This window comes from Hypanus sabinus, chromosome 20 (genome assembly GCF_030144855.1).
Source record: "Hypanus sabinus isolate sHypSab1 chromosome 20, sHypSab1.hap1, whole genome shotgun sequence".
Lineage (NCBI taxonomy): Eukaryota > Metazoa > Chordata > Chondrichthyes > Myliobatiformes > Dasyatidae > Hypanus > Hypanus sabinus.
This window is the reverse complement of record NC_082725.1, coordinates 6,294,424-6,316,278: the sequence shown is the minus strand read 5'-3', so window position 1 is coordinate 6,316,278 and position 21,855 is coordinate 6,294,424. Positions and strand designations below refer to the sequence as shown.

Sequence of the window (21,855 nt, the reverse complement as noted above, 5' to 3'; positions counted from 1 at the left end):
GTTTATTTTCTTGCTGGCATTTGCAGTAGAACAAAGACATGTAATAGAATAAATGAAAAATTACACACAGAGACTGACAAATTGCGCAAATACAAAAAGAAAAAAGTATTAATAAATATACAAGTAAATAAAAAATACTGAGAACATGAGTTGTAGGGTCCTTGAAAGTGAGTCTTTAGGTTGTGTTGCAGTGTGTGAAGATGCTGGTTCAGGAGCCTAATGTTTGAGGGCTAATAAGTGTTTATGAACTTGGTGGTCCTGTACCTCCTTCATGATGGTATTAGTGAAAAGAAATCATGTCTTAGATAGTGAAGGTCCTTGGTAATGAATGCTGCATTCTTGTGGCAGTGTGCCATGTAAGTTGTTGCATGTTCGTGCTGTACAGCGTCAAGATTTTAATACCAATCTGAATGTTCTTCCTCTGCTTTGAGTGGTCATGGACCAAGAGTTCATGAGAGTCAGTGGGCCTGTTTTGCTTTAAGAGAACTTTGAGGACATCGTTGAATCTTCTTTGTCCTGTTTGATTACAGATTGATGACTGCAATTGTTTATACTTTTGCAGTCATTGCATTTCAGAATCCTGGGAATATGGCATCATCACATCTACTTCTCTATTTTAAAATAATAATTCTGAAATATTTGATGTAATAATGATATAGATGTACCTACAAATTTCTGTGTTTCTGCTCTGATCAGCTAATACTGACAATCTGAGGGGAAGTCAGTCATAAGTGTCAGATGAGTTAATTTGTGGGATGGTTTACCTTTCTACAATGCAAACTTTCTACTTCTTAGCCCTGTGAGTAACTTGTATAGTAATACCTAACAATGGGCAAAACACTTCTTGCTGTTGGTGTGTAATGTGCCTGACATTGCTTTGTTTACCACTAATTACTCTTTGTCAAGCGGTTAAGAGATTAGCTTCATTTTTCACATGTACATCAGAACATTGAAATTAACAGTGAGGTACATCATTTGCTTCAAATCAAATTAATGAGGATTTTGCTGGGGCTGGGGGGCAGCCCACAAGTGTTGCCATGCTTCCAGCGCCAACTCACAACTGTAATTCCAACATCTTTGGAATGTGGAGGATACCAGAGCACCTGGAGAAAACCTATACTATTGTGGAGAGAATGTACGAACTCCTTACAGATGGTGACGAGAATCATACCCTGATCTTACAGCTGGAACTGTAATGGCGTTGCTCTAACATTTCCGCTACCTTGACAGCCACCATATTTTTTCACTCGTGCTGTATTCTTATCCATCAAGAATAAAGAAATTGTCTTTGTACCTAATAATATATTTAAATTTTGCAATGTTTCCTTGCACTTTCAAACAAAGAATTTTTAAAAATAAGAAAAACGTATTTCAAGACACACAAAATGTTGGAGGAACTCAGCAGGTTAGGCAGAATCCTGAGTTCCTCTGGCCTTTTTTATATGTTGCTTTGGGTTTCCAGCAGAACTTGCCATGTTTACAAAAAATATATATACTAAGTTTAGAGTCAGTTGTTACACTATGTAAATTATAATTGTAAAATGTTAAATTATTACAATCCAAGGCCTATGTATTATTTGAAAACTGTTCTGATATTTATTTACATTGTGCTGAATAGCTTTTACTGTTCGCTACTATTGGGATATCTCAATTTGCAAAACATGTAAAAGGTTAGTATCTGATTGGTTGATCAAGTGTTCCCTAGGTGTTATTCTGTTTGTAATTCAGAGTGCTAGAGATTGGAAGTTTAATGCAAACTGCAGTTGATTCTTACACCAGATCTGATGTGTGATTTGAAAAAAAAAGTTGTTAGTATTATTGAGAGGTATGCAGTGAAAGTGGGCTTATGAAATTGGATCACATCTGAGTAGCAAGCAGGCAAAGCTCATTTCAATCATGTTAAACTAGATTCACTGATAGCTTATAAAAAATAGCAGGAAAATACCTGGAAGATGTACAGTTTTTGGCCTGTGGTAAACATGGTGTAAAGTTTTTGAAATCATTACTGCTCAGAAACATTGCACCTGTTTCTGAAATGCAAGACAAACACATGAGCTCCAAAGTCTTTGATGGAAAGAAGCTACTCATTCATATAGTGGAAATACAGTAGCAGGTATTTCTGGGAATAATGCAGAAGGTGCAGGATCGGTTCATTCCAAAGAGGAAGAAAGATCCTAAGGGGAGTAAGGGGCGGCCGTGGCTGACGAGGGAAGTAAAGGGCAGTGTAAAAATAAAAGAGAAGAAGTATAACATAGCAAAGATGAGCGGGAAACTAGAGGACTGGGAAGCTTTTAAAGAGCAACAGAAGATAACAAAAAAGGCAATACGCCAAGAAAAAATGAGGTACGAAGGTAAACTAGCCAAGAATATAGTAAAAGCTTCTTTAGGTATGTGAATAGCAAAAAAAATAGTTAAGACCAAAATTGGGCCATTGAAGACAGAAACGGGTGAATTTATTATGGGGAACAAGGAAATGGCAGACGAGTTGAACAGGTACTTTGGATCTGTCTTCACTAGGGAAGTGGCCAAAGGAACTAGGGTAAAGGATGAACTGAAGGAAATTTATATTAGGCAAGAAACAGTGTTGGATAGACTGTTGAATCTGAAGGCTGATAAGTCCCCGGGACCTGATGGTCTGCATCCCAGGGTACTTAAAGAGGTGGCTCTAGAAATTGTGGACGCATTGGTAATCATTTTCCAATAGATTCAGGAACAGTTCCTGCTGATTGGAGGGTGGCTAATGTTGTCCCACTTTTCAAGAAAGGAGGGAGAGAGAAAATAGGGAAAGATGCTGGAGTCAATTATAAAAGAGGAAATTACGACACATTTGGATAGCAGTAGAAGGATCAGTCTGAGTCAGCATAGATTTATGAAGGGAAAATCATGCTTGACTAATCTTCTGGAGTTTTTTGAGGATGTAACTATGAAAATGGACAAGGGAGAGCCAGTGGATGTAGTGTACCTGGACTTCCAGAAAGCCTTTGATAAAGTCCCACATAGGAGATTAGTGGGCAAAATTAGGACACATGGTATTGGGGGCAGAGTACTGACATGGGTTGAAAATTGGCTGGCTGACAGGAAACAAAGAGTAGTGATTAACGGGTCCCTTTCGGAATGGCAGGCTGTGACCAGTGGGGTACCGCAAGGTTTGGTGCTGGGACCACAGCTGTTTACAATATACATTAATGAATTAGATGAAGGGATTAAAAGTAACATTAGCAAATTTGCTGATGACACAAAGTTGGGTGGCAGTGTGAAATGTCAGGAGGATGTTATGAGAATGCAGGGTGACTTGGACAGGTTGGGTGAGTGGGCAAATGTAAGGCAGATGCAGTTTAATGTGGCTAAATGTGAGGTTATCCACTTTGGTGGCAAGAACAGGAAGGCAGATTACTATTTAAATGGAGTCAAGTTAGGAAAAGGGGACGTACAACGAGATCTAGATGTTCTTGTACGTTAGTCAATGAAAGCAAGCATGCAGGTACAGCAGGCAGTGAAGAAAGCTAATGGCATGCTGGCCTTTATAACAAGAGGAATTGAGTATAGGAGTAAAGAGGTCCTTTTGCAGCTGTACAGGGCCCTGGTGAGACCCCACCTGGTGTATTGTGTGCAGTTTTGGTCTCCAAGTTTGAGAACGGACATTCTTGCTATTGAGGGAGTGCAGCGGAGGTTCACAAGGTTAATTCCCGGAATGGTGGGACTGTCATATGGTGAAGGATTGGAGCGACTGGGCTTGTATACACTGGAATTTAGAAGAATGAGAGGGGATCTGATTGAAACATATAAGATTATTAAGGGATTGGACACAGTGGAGGCAGGAAGCATGTTCCTTCTGATGGGTGAGTCCAGAACTAGAGGCCACAGTTTAAGAATAAGGGGTAGGCCATTTAGAACAGCAATGCAGAAAAACTTTTTCACCCAGAGAGTGGTGGATATGTGGAATGCTCTGCCGCAGAAGGCAGTGGAGGCCAAATCTCTGGATGCATTCAAGAGAGAGTTAGATAGAGCTCTTATAGATAGCAGGGTCAAGGCATGTGGGGAGAGGGCAGGAACGGGGTACTGATTGAGTATGATCAGCCATGATCACAGTGAATGGCGGTGCTGGCTAGAAGGGCCGAATGGCCTACTCCTGCACCTACCGTCTTTTGTCTATAAATACAGTATTAACAAATATGAAGAAATATCCATTCCTGAATGTGGTATTAAATTTGCAGAATCTGAGCTTTACCATGTAAAATCAGGCTGCTTTCTACATTGTATGATTTGTGGAATAAGGGAAAACATTTTTCCTCTTTCTCCATCTCGTGCTAAATTGTAATACTGCCTTCAGCCAGGTACTCCATTTCCAGATGAATTTTTCTATCTGCTAATTGCTTCCCATAGTCTTTGTCAAAGCTGGAGACAAACCACAGTCTTAGGCCAGATCCCCATCACGCTTCCTTGCCGTGGCATCTGATTGGCAACTGAGTCAATCTTGGTAAGCAAGTAAAGTTCCCTGACTTCCATCGCATCATCATCCCCGAGGCTGACATGGTCATTCTGTCAGAAACCTTGAAGCAGGTGGACAAGGTAGAACTGACGGTTCCTAGGAAAGACTGGATTGAGGAGGTAAACACAAAGTACACTGCAGATGCTGTGGTCATGCTGTATGTCTTGAATTGAGGAGGTGTTTGAATGTAAGAAAGCCAAATACCAGCAGCTGGTAGAGCAGTGCCAGAGACGGGGGAAGGAGGGCACAATGTGAGCCTATAGAGTTGGGTTATAGAAGTTTTGCTGGCTGCTCGCTGCGCAGAACCTGCTTTCTCATAAGAAAATTAGAACATAAGAAATAGGAGCAGGAGTAGGCCATCTGGCCCATTGAACCTGCTGTGCCATTCAATAAGATCATGGTTGATCTGGCCATGGACTCACCTCCACCTACCTGTCTTTTCCACATAACCCTTAATTCTCCTACTATGCCAAAATCAATCCAACCTTGTCTTAAAATTATTTACTGAGGTAGCCTCCACTGCTTCATTGGGCAGAGAATTCCACAGATTCACCACTCTCTGGGAAAAGCAATTCCTCCTCATCTCTGTCCTAAATCTACTCCCCTGAATCTTGTGATGCTATATCCCTAGTTCTAGTCTCACTTATCAGTGGAAACAACTTTCCTGCCTCCATCTTATCTATCCCTTTCATAATTTTATATATTTCAGTAAGATATCCTTTCATTCTCCTTGGCATATGGCAGCTGCAAAGAAGTGAGCTATCTGGATCATCATGGAGGCTGCTATGTGAGCCTCCAGGTAGCTATAGATCAAGAGGTGTGACCCGTGGATCAGTGCTGTTGGAACACAACCCCATGGACTGTGGATGAGAGTGATGTTGAAAGACCTGAAACAGCTGATAAAGTTACAAGTTACATCACTGGTGGTCTGTCCCAGTGGACAGGATGTACTAGGATGTAGCTCAGCATCTGTCCTCCAATCATATCTCTTCCCAGGACCTCTCAAAGGGCCACTGTTAGTGACCTGAATTTGAAACTCCTGCACAGACAAGCTATTCAGTATCATATGGACTATTGGCTTGTTTGGGATTATTTCACTGCCTGACACTGTTGGATTTTAGACTAATAATTCTCTGCTCCTTGGAACATATTTCAATTCTCCTCAGTAAAGGGGTCAAACCGATTTTGCCACAGTGCTGCGCCTCCATGTTCAGCTTGAAGTTATTCTGCCTTAAACCACCTTATCTCAGTGGGCATTAAAGATTGCAATGGCACGATCATAAAGCAAGAAGATTTCTTATGGAATTATTCAAAGAATATGCTGAAATTATCTGTTTGGGTATTTGATTGCTGTTTGAGAGATCTTGCCGTCTCAATGGCTGCAATACTTCCCAGCAAGAGTACCTTTACTTTCTTTAAAGACATCTCAGTTAATAACAAAATTATCTTTGGGGACAGCGAGGGGTGGAGATTGTTGGAGAAAAGGTATTTGGAAGCTGGGTTCCAGGTACAAAAGGAATGATGGAGGAAAATTTAGGTATAATTTTCAAAAGGGAGAGAGTTATATACTTGATATACAAAAAGCTGAAGAATAAAACAAGTTTGTAGGATTAATTAAGTAACTCTTTTCAAGGAGGCTGTACACAGTTGAGCTGTATCCTCTTTTAGCATTCTGTGATTGTGCATTCCCAGATATCTTAATAGTCAGGATTTTCATAGTATTTTAAATTTGGGAAGCAAGTAGATCTGGCACCTTGGTATACCTCTTCTCTGCCACTTTAGCTGGAACCTTCCTTTGCCTGCTTGCTGTAAATATGTCTAATATAATCTTGAAAAAGTTGCTGTCTTTTGAAAGTATGTATTGGAAGATTCATCACAAATTCTATATCTGAGACATTGACTATATATCTTTAGCTCCATAATATCAATTTACAAGTTAATCCTTTATCCATCTCTTTGTCATTATTATTTCTTTTGGTGGTAAATATCAGACAGCACAGAAACTAACTCTTCCATGCTGACCAAGATGTCCATCTAAGTTCTATCCATGTACGTGTCCAGAGGTCTTTAAAATATTGTACCTGCCTTGGTAACTTAGGCACCATCCTCTGCATGAGCAAGTTGCCCCGTAGGTCCTTGCATCTTCCTCCTCTCACATTAAACTTATGCCCCCTAGTTTTTGGTTTCCTTTTCATGGGTAAAAGACCATCAGCATTCACTCTATCTAACCCCCTCATGGTCAACCTTTCTATAAAGAAATAAAGTTAAAGCCTGCCCTACCACTTCCTATAACGTGGGCCCTTAAGTCCTGGCAACATTTGCTGTAAATAATCTTTGCTCTCTTTGCAGCTTAATTATGACAGGGCAGCAAAACTCCAGGAGGAGCCTCACCAACATCTTGTACACTTGCAACATAACATCCCAATTCTTGTACTCATTGCCCTGACTGATGAAGACAAATGTGTTAAAATCATTTTCCCAGTCCTGTGTACTTGTGACTTGTACTCATAGCTCCCTTTATTCTCTAACACTCCCCAGAATTAAGCCCAACCTTGATTTGACTTAACTTTCACTTAACTGAGTTGATTCCTTTGCCATTCCTCGGCCTACTAATCTAGCTGATCAAGATCCCTGTAATTTTTGACTACCTATGATACCACTTATTTTGGTGTTACCAGAAAGGTTGCTAACTATTCTTGTATGTTCTCACCTAAATAATTTATATAAACGACAAGCTGCAGTGAGCCTTGAATTGATCCCTGTGTACAGTCGGAAGAATAGTCTTCCATCATCACCCTCTGCTTCTTACTATCAAGCCAATAATGTGTCCAGTTAGGTAGTTCTCCCTGGATTTCATGTAGGCCTTTGTCAAAGGCCTTGCTAAAGTCCATATATACACTCTAATAGATCTGTTCCCTTGGTAGCTTTTCTTTGTAAATTTAAATATCCAAAATGTTATGATATGTATGCTGTCCACTTCAAGTCTTGTGTAATGATTATATTCCCCCTTGCTACTTAAGTGTTGGTTGTTGGTCTTCTGATCCTGAAAACTAACACTGTTTCATTTGGGTGCTCCACTTTTCTTCCACAACCCAAAGACATATGGTTAGGGTTAATGAGTTGTGGTGCTGGAAGCATAGCGGCACTCATAGGCTGCCTCGCTGATTTGATGCAAATGACACAATTCACTGTATGTTTTAATGTACATGTGACAAATAAAGCTAATTTTAATCTTTTTCCTTTGATTTTTTTTGTGGTTAAATCTCTATGCAGCTTTGCTCTGTTTTATTTTTCTCTGAATTCTAACAATCTTAAGATTATCCCCCTCAAATTAAATTAAGCTCTTAGGTATGTAGCCTTTTGCAAGTTCACCTATTCCTTATGCTTTACCCTTGGTGACTATAACCATGAAAAATGCAACATTACTTCCATAACCTCATTACCTTTTTCCTTTTAAATATCCTCAAAATGCATCTCTTTCATTCTATCTCCTTTTTTTTGGTTTGTCATTCATGTTCTGCAATGTCTCTGAAGAAGTTGTAGGTGTAGAGGAAAAATGAATCTGAAATTTTTAGTTGGTTATGTTGGATTATGTGTCTTAACTGCATTCACGAGACAAAACATTTAGCATTGGATATATTCTGTGAAGTTGTCTCAAGTTGGGATGGAAAAAAATCTCATCAGATTCAGTTACTGCTCTATATAAACCCTTGTCCTTCATCATAACCTTTATGTAATGTCGGGAGTGCTCACATCTATTTATGATCAAGATAGCATTCTCCTAGCCACTGTGAAGAAGTCTCAAGAACATGCAGTCCACTCATTATTTGTTGCGGCCACCAAAAACCCAAGTACTGTATTATTTTCATTAAAATACTAAATGCTTTGTTAAATTTTGTCTGTACTGTGACAAAATTTAGGTTGCAATTTACATAGACTGCCCTGTCAATTGTGTTTGTGTCTTTTATTGGAATTTAGCCTCAAGTTATAATTGAGTCTGTTAATGCTTTAAAAAAAAACTAATACTATATAATTGATAGATGAAAGTATGGTTATAAAAGATATGCTAGTCAAATATCAAAGATGTATTGTATAAAGTAATAACAAATTTTAGTTGTAAAATCTGTATTAATCCAATATTTTAAATATAAATGATTACTGCCTAAAACAAGGCATGGCCAGTAACATTTCCTGACATTTTCTCTCTTCATTGGCATTGGCATTGAGCTTTATTATCATTAAGTTTTAAGTCATTAAATACTTACTTTTGATATGAATGCATTTAAAATGATTTTTTTAAGATATTTTAAATTTGTTAACTGAAAATTGCTAGTTTTAACATTTTTAATTTCTGTTTGTGTGCAGGAGCATTCATGATGTATAAATTTTCTGGTGTACTTAGGCATGAAATTTAATGAAATCGTTATTGTAATTTGTCCTGTGTTTAAGTTGAGACAAATGAGTTGAAAGTAGGTGGGATTTTACACTTTGAATTGGTAATGTTGGATGAAAATTTTTAGCAAATAGGAAATTGGGTTCTGTTTGGTATAGTGCAATCATTCTTGTTTTTGTTTTAATTTGGAATTTCAATTTGAAAAATTGTACAATAATAGTTGATAACATTTGTGATTTCATCCTCTTTGATTTTTAGCCATCTTATTCTGTCCCTCTCCCCCCCCACCCCCCAATGCATGTTTAGTTCCTCTACCTATATGATGGTACACCACACAGAGAAATAACTGCGCTTTAGGGGAAAGTTAACTTAATATTTAATATCATAGCAGAATACAGATTGGATTTTTAAAATAGCTTTGACTTTTGAGGTCAAACTATGTTTTGGTTTTCCAGAAAGAGGTTTTAAAAATGCACAAACATATGGTTTAGAATATCCAAGTATAAATGTTAAGTAAAAATTGCATTGTTTAGAGAATGGCACATACTGGCATACAGGGCAATAAACCTCTAAGTATTGGAAGCATTGAAGGTAAAGAGGTAATAGATTACAGTGGGCAAGTCTGAAGTGCATGACAAGCATAGAAAATATCACATGCCTGTTTATTGGTAAACCTTCTGAATTCCAATCTCAAGGGACATAGCTGAGGAAACATAGTATTTTTCTGAAGGAACCCATGCAGAATACACATGCTTCAATAGAGGAACATATACTTGTTTTTATTGTATTATTTATTTTGACTGACTGCCTTAGATTTGAAGACCTGTAATTAGTTTACAATGAGAATAGATTTTAGATCTTAGCATTGGTTCGGTTCAATTTTAGGTTAAACTCTTGGGTAAGTGAAAAGGGAAGTGAGAGTTTATAAAAGTTGTGTAATGCTGCATGTGCTTCAGTTTTCTGCACAGTAATGCACAAGAACATCATTATAAACAATATGTGGTATATACTCTGCAAGTTCGTCAGTACTAGATAAATTATTTTCTATCTAAATACTGACTAAAGAGTGGCAAGACATTACAATAGTTGATTCAAGTCAACTATTAAGCCACTTTGTAAAATGAAGTTTTGATATTTTTAACATGGGTCAACTCCATTTTTGACTTGACTGATTTGTTGTGGAAAGCCTCTGGCTTTCTTTTGTGTCCTCTGTCCAGTGCTCTCTTGGTTAGCTTCCGACCTTCAATCCCATGAACCAACTAGCCATTAGATGGAGAAACTTCTATGTCACATGGAGATGTTGGTATTATACCTGCACCAGCACACCTTGATAGAGAGGCAAGCCCCCTTTAGTGTTGCAATGAGGATTTTGCCAGGAGTTATTATCTTTACTCTGTTGAATGTGGTCATTTTTAGATCTTGAATGAGTTGAGTTGTCATCAGAGTCATTCTTCAGACAATAGACATCTCGGGAGGAAGCATTTTCTGCTTGGCACTTCTAGTTGAAGATACTTAACAGTAACATTTCAGCGTTCAGTGAAGATAGGAACCTTCCCAATTGTGTAATTGCCCAACTCTATTTGCAGTACTGCAGTACATGTAATTTAATATATTGCACTGTACTGTGGACACAAAAAAAGTTCATGGCATATGTGAGTGAGTACGCTAATGGTGTACTGCAGTGGTTAGGACCTTTGCTAGTGATATACCCTTAGTGCCAATTTATTAGGTATACCTGTATTACTTCTCTGCCTTGGCCTCTTCCTTCTCTTCTCTCCCTTCCCTCTTCCTCCTCTCCCTTCATCCTCCATAATGGTGGTTGGCAATTCAACTTAGAGATGCTCCTGATCATTAATGCAAATATCTAATCAACTAATTATGTGACAACCACTCAACACGTAAAAACATGTAAACATGGTCAAGAGGTTCAGTTGTTAAAACTAAATATCAGAGTGGGGAAGAAATATGGATCTAATTTACTTTGACCTTGAAATTGTTCTTCGTGCGCAAGGGGGTCGTTTGACTATCTCAGAAACTGCTGGGATTTTAATGCTCAACAGTCTCTAGAGTTTACAGACATAAAAATCCAGTAAACGGCAGTTCTGTGGGCAAAAATGCCTTGTTAATAAGAGAGGTCGGAGGAGAATGGCCAGACTGGTTCAAGCTGACAGAAAGATGACAGTAACTCAGTTAACTTTCTACCATCAGGCAAAAGCTGGAACAGTCAGGATGACAAAAAGTTTCTACTCCCAGGCTATTAGGCTTCTGAACTCTCTGCTGTATCGTAGTCTATGTGTCACTGGTTATTCTGTTTTATTTATATTAATGCACTTTAGTTTGTTATTTATTTTTGTCATTCATCTGTAGATTTATCCTTACCTTCAGTAAGTTGTGTGTTATTGTGTTTTACACCCTGGTTTGAAGAAACGTCTCGTTTCTATATACATTATATACATATGTAGTTAAATCACAATAAACTTCACAATTTGTCTTGACTTGATTACAGCAGTGGTGTGCAGAAAAGCATCTCTGAATGCACAACACTTTGAACCTTGAAGTGGATAGGCTACAGCAGCAGAAGACCACACTAGGTTTTACTCCTGTTCTTAAAAAGTGGCCACTCGATGTCGATTAGATTAGTTCACATGTACATCGACACATCAAAGCATACTAGAGTAATTACTTGATTATGAATGTAGAAGGGATGATGAGTAAGTTTATAATTGACATGAAAATTTGGCAATATTGCAGATAGTAAGGAAGATTGTGTAAGGCTACAGTGGTATACAGATCAAATGGAAAGTTGGACAGAAGTTAACAGATGGAACATAATCCTAGCAAATGCATTTTAGGAACAGATTGCAGCACTGAAAAACTTGGCTACAGAACTACTTGCTTCTCTAGCCAAGGTGTGCTGGCGCAGGAGAGAGCACATTCAATCAGTGTCAGTGCACTAAGTATGTAATGTGGCCAGCTGCAGTATTACAGATTATAGTGGAGTACAATGCTGCTGATATACTGCTATACTATATATACTGCTACATGGACCAGTTCTGAATCTATCCCACTTAATGCAGTGGGAGATGGAATGTGTCCGCATTTTCTATTATTTTGTTATTGATATAAATTTGATATTGGGGGAAAAATATCAAGTTGCTCTTTTCCCTCATTCGCTTTGCAAGCCTGTCTGGTAGCAATGGTTATTGAGGAGCACAAATTGTGCTATCCTTTTCACCCTTAGTACTTTTTCAAACTGGAAGACAACTGATTAATTAACTGAAGGAGAGCATTAGTTGGAAATCATTAGATTTCATTAGAAATCATTAGCCTTGCTTTTATTAAACTACCTCAAAACTTTATGGGGTCTGGGGTTAGTAGAGCTACGTTATTGAGAGTCCATATCAGAATTCTGCCCCTCATGCTGTGTTTGACAGTAGGATAAGAAAAGTAGAGGAATTGTGATGATAGAAACTAGGTCATTGATGAGTTCATCCCTATTAGGCCTTTCTCTGTGAAAATCCCAAGAGGTATCATTGACTGCAAGGGGTGAAATAATTTGGTAACTAAGTTGTCCTTGGCTGCTTGACTTATTCTTATGTTCTAAAGAATAACAATGTTTAGTACAGGTTTTGTACACGTCAGTGCCCTGGGACATGCCCTTAAGTTACAAGGAACGTAGAAACCTACAGCACATTAGAGGCCCTTCAGCTCATAATGGGAACTGCCTATAGTTTCCCTACCACTATATAAGTTGCTATATGAATTTGTTTTGATATAAATAGGTGTTATTTGATATTAGGACATCTTAACATTTATTGGATTATGTGTTAATGAATGCTGAAATTGAAAGCATGATATGTTAACAGGGTACCTTGTGGAAAACCATACTTTGGGCACAATTTTATTGGATGTTCAGCCAAAGTTTGAAGCACTATTTTGATACTTAAAAGTTCAAGATAAATTTAATATCAAAGTACATGAATCATTGTGCAAATGACAGCAAACAGTTCAAATACAAAAAAAGAAAATAATTATAGATAAAGAAGTGAAAAATATCAAGAATATAAGATGAAGAAACCTTGAAAGTGAGTCCATAGGATGTGGGAATATTTCAGTGATGGGCAAAGTGAAGTTATCCCCTCTGGTTCCGGAGCCTTGTGTTTCAGTGGTAATACCGTTTTCTGAACCTGGTGGTGTGGGTCCTAAGGCTTCTGTACCTCCTTACTGATAGCAGCAGTGAGAAGAGAGCATACCCTGAGTGGTGGGGGGTCCCTGATGATGCACATATTCTTGTTACAGTTATAACAATTTGCATATTTACATTCTTCGACACCCATTACATTCCCCCAACAATTTTTATATATAAAAAATATAGAAATGATTTGGTCTATGGTATGTAAGGACAATTGTTTATTTAAGTATGGACAGTTTGTTGGCAGGCTACTTGATTATTAACGATGTTAACAGCTGAGGCCAACCCTGGTTTCATTTCTCCACTATCGGCTCAGATTTATGAGCAGTCATAATGTTTTATTTTTTCCAGTTTAATAGGATGATCTCAAGTTTGCTCCCTGAAATCAATGATTTTAGCACAGAAAATTGTATTTGGAAGCTCTGTATCATGATATCTAATAGTATTATTAGTTTCTAGACTAGAGCATTAAAGAAGTTACTGAACTTGTAATTAACCTTCTGATATTTAAAAACTATGTAGATTTATTTTGCATCTAATGCAACAAGGACTATACACACTAAGTAAGAAGTTCAGTTTCCACAATTAGATGATTTACTTTTTGTCAAGGATTTGTGCAAATGTTATTTTGTAACTGTACGTGCTATCGTAACTAAGTGTGCTATGTGTGACTATATGTATTGTGTTTTGCACCTTGGGCCTGGAGGAACACTGTTTCATTTAGCTGTATAGATGTCTATAGTTGAAGGACAATTAAACATAATCTTTAAGTTGGACGCATTGCAAAATATTGCCCAATTAATATAAAATTGTTGATGAAAAACATGCAGTCAGGACATAATTTCTTACACAAATTATGTTTGCGAGTAGAGCAGTTAATAAGAATATACTTATGTCCTGATTTTGTAAGTGTCTTTAATCCTATAGGATCATCTTGGGTTAACATTTATAACTTTTGCTATAGCAACTAAGTTTTTGTGAACCAAGTCTGTCAGTCTATGGCAGAGAACCATGAAACTATCTCTCGAGAAGACAGCTGAATTCTAGAACTTGACATCTGTTGTGAGTTTTATTTAGACGTCATCAGTCAATTTCTAAGCATGGGTTTTCTATTATTATACTCTGTCTTCAGGCTTCCAAATTTTAACTACAGCTTTATTATTGATTAAATGTTGAAGATATTTAATTGTCTGATGTAATTTGGCTTCAAAACACTCATTTTCAACATGTAGAAAAACCTTTTTTACTCTTTTATCAAGATGAGTAATAGATGTTTTTTTTTTCTGGAGTTTTAGTTCTATGTAAAATTCAACCACAATTTAAAATTGTGTTCATCTAGATTAGCATATTTTAATTTGCATAGAATCCTTGAACCTGTGAATAAGAAATGGGAATGTGCATAGAACAGTTTACTGGAGTTCAGATTGGACTGGCCATAGATCTGCACCTCTGAAGTTAGGGGCATGTAGGTCTATTGTCTTGCATTTAACAGTACCATAATACCATATATGAGTAATCCCCTCCAAACACTTTAAAATATTTACTGTAAATAATGAGCTCTAATTATGTTGTAATTTTATTTTAGCGACACGATGAAGAAGCTATCGTGGATTTGGGTAAAACGAGTACAATTGTCAATACAAACTTCGAGAAGGAAGAACTGGAGAGTAAGTTGCAGATGATGATGTATTTGAAATCTATTTTGAGCTTTGAAGCTTGTCATAATTGGGTTTCACAGAAGAACGAGAGGTGACTTTAGATAGAGGTGAACAAGGCATAGGTACAGCAGACAACCAGAGACTTTCAAAGAGTGGAAATGACTACTACAAGAGAGCATAATGTTAATGTGATCGGAGGAAAGTATAAAGGGGAGAGTCAGGCAGTTTTTCTTTACACAGACTGGTGTAACACACATGGAACACACTGTCGGGGATGGTGGTAGAGGTAGATACCTTGGGGACATATAAGAGATTCTTAGATAGGCACATATTCTTGGATGATACAAAAATAGAGAACTATGTGGAAGGAAGGGTTAGATTGATCATAGAGTAGGTTAAAAGGTGGGCCGAAGGGCCTTTCCTGGCTGTACTCTTTAATGTTTTATGTTTTAATGCAGAGAAATCTGTTTTAGAGTACAGCATCTCCTTGGGGTGAACTTGGAATTTACTCCATTAAGATAAATTGGTGCCCGATGATATTTGGCTTGTCTTTCTGTACTTACAAAGCAATTGAAAGTTCAGAATTTGTGTTGCTTCTCATGTTGCCTTTTAAGTTCTCCAAACCATTTAAAGGCTCTTCTGCAATAATTTCAAAATATATTGGTCTGTGTATGTCACAATTTCTTGATTTATGGTTTTCTGTTGATTTGTTTTCTATCTTTGGAGGCTCTCGTAAATTGTTTTAGCAACTGGTGGTCCCAGTATTCCATGTAAGAATGTAAGGTATGGAATGAATGAAAAGCAGAATTAAGATTCATCGGAAGAACAGCTGCCTTGTGTACTGCCTGTATGGAATTTGTATGTTGTCACTGTCTCTGTGGGTGCTGCAAATTCTTCCCACATCCCAAAGCCACATGGGTTGGTAGGTTAATTGCCCACTGTATAGTGTATGGATGAGTGGGTGGATCTTCAGAGTGATGAGAATGTGAGCAGCATTTTTTTTAAAGGATAAAAATCAGATTAGTCTCAGTGGGTAGTCACTGGTCAGCATGAAGTCAGTGGGCTGAAGGGCTTGTTTCCAATTTGTATCTCTCTGCTAGTGTGACTATGATTCAGCAAACATATCTGGATCTATCAATTGATGAAATAATTATGATCTTTCTAGAAAAACAACATGAAATAAAGAACTTCCACCCTCCACCAGCATAACAGAGAACGGGTTCCCCTTGTCTTTCCCTACTACCTATAAGTCTCCACATCCAACACATCATCCTCCACAATTTGCACCATCTTCAATCCATCAGGTTGAAATTTATTTCAAGAGAGCGTGGAATAGGCCCTTCTGGCACAACAAGCCGTACCACACACAACCTACCTATTTAACCCTGGCTTAATCACAGGACCATTTACAATGATCAATTAACATACTAACTGGTACATCTTTGAACTGTGGTATAAAACTGGAGCACCTGCAGGAAACCCATGCACATGTGGCAAGAACGCACAATGTCCATATAAAGGACACCAGAAGTGAACTCTAAACTCCAATGTCCCAAGCTGCAATAGCATCTGCTATGCTTCTGTGGCGCCTGTTGTCAATTAGACTCATAGAGTCATAAAAAGTACAGCACAGAAACAGGATCTTCAACCTATTTAGTCCATTTAAACTGCCTACTCCCATGGACCTGCACTTGACCATAGCCTTCATACCGCTACTGTCCATGCATCTATCCAAACTTCTCTTAAACCTAGAAATTGATTTTGCATCCATCACTTGCTCTGGCAGCTCATTCCACATTCTCATGACCCTCTGAGTGAAGTATTTTCCCCATATCTTGCCCTTAAACTTTTCACCTTTAACCCATGATCTCTAATTGTCCAATTCCTTTTCTCCCAAAGATATTGCTGACCCCCTCAGTTTCTCCAGATTATTTATTGCTCTGAACTCCAGCATCTTTTGTTTCCTGTTTTTCAAAATCAGTGTTTTTTCTGTGGCTTGCATGAGTTTTGACTGAGATGTGTCTCAAATTGCAGGTCATAGAGCAGTATACATTGGTGTGCACGTTCCGCTTGGTAAGCAAAGCCGAAGGCGTCACAGGCATCGTGGACATAAACATCATCACAAGAAAAAGGGAAAAGAGAAAGATTCAGATAAAGATGATGGACGAGAGTCTCCCTCATATGGTAAGAAGTGAAAAAGAAGACCATTATGCTGAAGCATAAATGATGTTAAAGTGTTTGACAATTGTGTTTGCAATGCTTCCAAGGGTTTGAACTTTAAATATTTAATGAATTGCTCAAATGATGAGGTACAATGTGATATCACAATTTACCAGATCAGATAGAATGGCAGATAATGAAGTGTGAGGTAATGTATTTTGGAAGAATAACTGGGTAAAGGTATTCACTCCAAAATAAGGTGCAGGTGGTAGAGAAACAGATGAATCTGCACTTTTCCATAGATTCCAAAACATACTAAGACATGTGAGAGGAGATTTGATGGAGTTCTATAAAATTGAGGTAAATGCATGTTGGCTTTTTCCATTGAGGTTGGATGAGACTAGAACGAGAGGTCAAGGGTTAAAGGGGAAAGGTGAAATGTTTAAGGGGAACATGATAAAGAGCTTCTTCACTCGGAGGTGGTGCAAGTGTGGAATGATCTGCTAGTGGAAGTGGTGGATGTGGATTTGGTTTCAACATTCAAGTGAAATGTGGACTTGTATGTGGACAGGAAGTGTATGGATGGCTATGGTCCAAGCACAGGTCGATGGGACTTTGCAGAATAATAGTTCAGCATGTATTTGATGGGCCAAAGGGCTTGCTTCTGTGCTGTGGGACTATATGACTCTATGTTGATAGTCATCAAGGCTCAAGAGAGGCTTTTCCTTTATTGACCACTGAATTTGATTAGAAACTTATGCTAGAACTGCATTTATTTAAGTCATAGTGACAGCAGTATGTGCCATTTTAGTCACTGCTTTATAGCGAAAATGAGACCAGATGAGAGAAGGTCGAAGGGAATTTGAAAATGATATTGACAGGATGGAGTATTATAGTTGTGATGACAAATTGACTAATATAGGATTGTCAGGTCAGGCAGCATCTATGGAGAGAAATAAACAGTTGACATTTTGGGCAGAGAACCTTCATCAGACCTAACCTGCTGAGTTTCTCCAACACTTCATATGTTTTGCTGTGAATTTCCAGCATTTGCAGTATCTCTTGTGTTTCTACTCATCATCCTGTTCAACATACCTCAACTGTTCACCCTCAGTAATATTCAACAGATTTAAAATTTTGCTGCTCATATCCTAATTACTCCCATTTTTCTCACTGTTAGCCCACTGTTCATCAGCATTTCATTTGCAACATTGTCTCAGCCCTAAACTTAAAAATGTCCTCCCTAACTCTCCCTTCTGCTAATACTCTTTAAGGTTCTTCTTAAAATGTGCCTGTACAGTAATGCTTTAAATATCCTCCTCTTTGGAGCAGTTACTTCTTTGGCAATTTGTTACCTGTGCAGTGTTATTGACATTATATTGATAAAGCAGAATTATTGAAAATTGTTGGTATTTTTCTGATTGTTACTTACTTCATAGTCAGCTTTTACCTTTTTCAAATGCCCATTTTGAAAAGAGCTAATAACCACTAGTGACTTCTCTTTCAAAACCTGCCTGACTACAGAGGTATGGTAGCATAGCGGTAGCACATCACTTTACAGTGTCAGTGATCAGGACTTAATTCCCACTGCTATCTTTAAGGAGTTTGTATGTTCTCCCTGTGACCATGTAGGTTTCCTACAGGTGCTCCAGTTTTCTCCCACATTTCAAAGACATGTAGTTAGGCCTGTTATGTTGGTGCCAGAAGTGTGGTGACACCTGCCAGCTGCCCAGCACAATTCTCACCGATTTGAACTGATGAAAAATGATGTATTTCTCTGTTTTGATCTCCATATGGCAAATGAAGGTAAAGCTGATCTTTAGAAAAACTGGAGCAACACATACAAAATGTGGGAGGAACTCAGCAGGCTAGGCAGTATCAATGGAAAAAAGTACAGTCAATTTTTTGGGCCGAAAGCCTTCGGCAGGTCTGGAGAAAAATGCTGAGGAGTAGATTTGAAAGGGCGGGGGGGGGGGGGGGGGAGGGAGAGAACCAGCAGGTGATAGGTGAAACCTGAAGGGGGAGGAATGAAGTAAAGAGCTGGGAAGTTGATTGGAGACAGAGACAAAAGGCCATGGAAGAAAGAAAAATGAGGGAGCACCAGAGGGAGGTGATGGGTGGGCAAGGAGATGAGGTGAGAGAGCAGAAAGGGTATGCAAAATGGAGAAGGAGGGTGGTATATTATCGGAAGTTTGAGAAGTTGATGTTCGTGCCATCAGGTTGGAGGCTACCCAAGCAGAATACAAGGTGTGTTCCTTCAACCTAAGTGCAGCCTTATCCCGACAGTGGAGGAGGCCATGGATTGGAATGTGAGAGGGAAATGGAATTAAAATGTGTGGCCACTATGAGACCCTGCTTGTTCTGGTGGATGGGGCGTAGATGCTCGGCAAAGCGATTTCTCAATCTACATCGAGTCTTACCAATGTACAGGAGGCCACACCAGGAGCACCAAACACAGTAAATGACCCAAACAGATTCACAGATGAAGTATTGCCTCGCCTGGAAGGACCTTTTAGGGCCCTGATTGGTAGTAAGGGAGGTGGTGTAGAGAGAAGTATACTACCTGTTCCGTTTGCAAGGATAACTGCCAGGAGGGAGATCAGTGGCGAAGGAGAATGGACAAGGGAGTCGTGTAGAGAGAGATCCCTGCAGAAAGCTGGAGGCAGGTGGGAGGGAAAGATGTGCTTGGTGGTGGGATCCAGTTGGAGATGGCAGAAGTTTCAGAGAATTATGTGCTGGACGCAGAGCCTGGTGGGGTGATAGGTGAGGTCAAGAGGAACCCTATCTCTGGTAGGGTGGTGAGAGGTTGGGGTAAGAGCAGACTTGTGTGAAATGGAAGAATTGCAGCTGAGGGCAGTGTTAATAGTGGAGGAAGGGAAGCCCCTTTCTTTGAAAAAGGAGGACATCTCCTTCGTTTTAGAATGAAATTCCTTGTCCTGAGAGCAGATGCCGTGGGGACTGAGGAATTGAGAAAAGGGGATGGTGTTTTTACAAGTAGTAGGGTGGAACGGGGATGCTCTCCAACTCTTTAAAAAGCTAATTCACAGCTGTGAGAGAAGTGCAAAACTGTCCAAAGTATCACTGACAAGTTGATGAATTGTTTGTAAAAGGTTTTATAAAAAAACTGTAAGAATCTTATTAAGATTGGAAGTCTCATTTATCTCATTTATTTCTGTGAAGTTTGTTTAAATTTATTGACCCATATGAGTTACTGCCCTTGTCTGTCCTCACCTATTAGTTCAATGGATGGCTATAGCATAAAAGAAATTACCTGGCACCACTTAGTAGATTAGGCAGCATCTGTGGAAAGAGAGTGGGGGAGCTAATGTTTCAGTTAATGTGAGGCCTTTTATTCTAGCATTTAGCTTGATGATCCACAGAATATTTTCAGTTTTTCCTGCTTTTGTTTTAGATTTACAACATCTAGTTTTATTTTCACATGGCTTAAGTGGATCTTCTAAAACAAAGGCCGTTTCAACATGGTTTTCAGCTGGGTCTTCTGGATGTAAAAGGTATCATGCAGCAAAGCTTAAATAAATCTACAAAATATTTTGCTTGTGTGGAGAAGTCATCCCCAAGGCATTAGATATTGTTAACTGGCAAAAGTCTTGAACCTTTGAATACATTAGTATACCAAAACAAAACTGAATCATACTTCTTACTCCTCTGTCATTGCAGTAGACCAATAAAGCTTTGTAGAAAATTTAAGTTGCCTGTTAATGGGCTACATGGTTGCCAATGTAGAGGCAGAAAAATTTGATTACACTGCAAGTAATCGTTTCTGGTTGGAAATAGTTGCTGACAGAGAGCTGATGTAGGAAGTGGTTACAGGGAAAGGGATAAACCCACAGAGCGATTAAAATGATGAGAAACTTAAATGATATCATTTAACATTAAGACCATTCTGAATTTTAAAAAATATAGTTTTTCTTAGAACTTTTTGGATTTCTTGGTAAAATTGTTCACAGCCCATATAAACTAACATTCAATCACCATTTTTTCACAGCAGCTATAATATTCTGGATCCATTGCAATTATGAGTTGTCAAAGCATTATTTTTAAGTTACTCTGGAAATTAGCAAGCAAGTTATTTTGACTTTTACTGATGACAGTTTCTTGGATCTACTGTTTGTTGGTTGACCCTGTTTTTTCAGTCTGTTCCTACCTTTGGGTACTGTAATCCTAAATCAAGTGCAGTTGAACAATTATGTGCCATCAAAACTTAGAGCACACTTAAGTTTGAAGGACTACATAACAACTTAAACCAGTGCTTAAACCAAATATTCTTCTCTGTTTTTTCTTTTTGAAAAAACATTACAGATACTCCATCACAACGTGTCCAGTTTATCCTGGGGATAGAAGACGATGATGAGGAGCATGTGCCTCATGATCTTTTTACAGAACTGGATGAACTTTGCTTCCGTGATGGAGAAGATTGTGAGTGGAAAGAAACCGCCCGGTAAGTACAATTATAGAAATAGAAGAGATTATTCCTTCTTTTTAATTCATGTCTACCTTGAGGGAATTGTATTTTTATATTCTGCAGTTACTTAGAGAATTTGACCAGAAAAGTATTAATTATTGCTACATTATAGTACACAAAAGAAAGAACATTTTACCTGTAACTAAAAGCTAAAAAGAGATTATCTCCAAGAATTGTCCTTGAGATCAAACTGATATATTTTTGTTAATACTGCATCAGAATCTTAGGAGATTTACTAAATCCATTTTTGTTGTAATCTTTCAACATCAGATTTTAGAAACAAGGGCATTTTACTGTACATCAATTGATTTGAAAATACAAGGGTATATTAAACATAAAACCAATTTCAATTAACAGATTTGTTAAGTTTAATTCTTGCAATTGAGTTGATTTTAATTGATCTAAAGTGATCATTTAAAAATCTTCCGATTTCAGAATTAAAGTGGAATATGCTAGAAGTACTCAGCAGGTTTGGCTGCA

General features: G+C 38.3%; 1 protein-coding gene across 5 annotated transcripts in view; it reads left to right on the top strand.

The window, feature by feature from the left end:
* The window catches only part of LOC132378251 (sodium bicarbonate cotransporter 3-like), a 136,454-nt gene that overhangs the window by 34,241 nt on the left and 80,358 nt on the right, over positions 1-21,855 (top strand). For all 5 annotated transcript variants that reach the window (XR_009506945.1, XM_059945012.1, XM_059945009.1 and 2 more), the window contains exons 2-4: positions 14,660-14,741; positions 16,767-16,916; positions 21,213-21,351. Coding sequence is in view for 4 of the 5 variants with exons in the window: in XM_059945012.1 (XP_059800995.1) it covers positions 14,660-14,741; positions 16,767-16,916; positions 21,213-21,351 (371 nt within the window). In the remaining variant the exon portion in view is untranslated. The remainder of the gene's footprint in view (positions 1-14,659; positions 14,742-16,766; positions 16,917-21,212; positions 21,352-21,855) is intronic.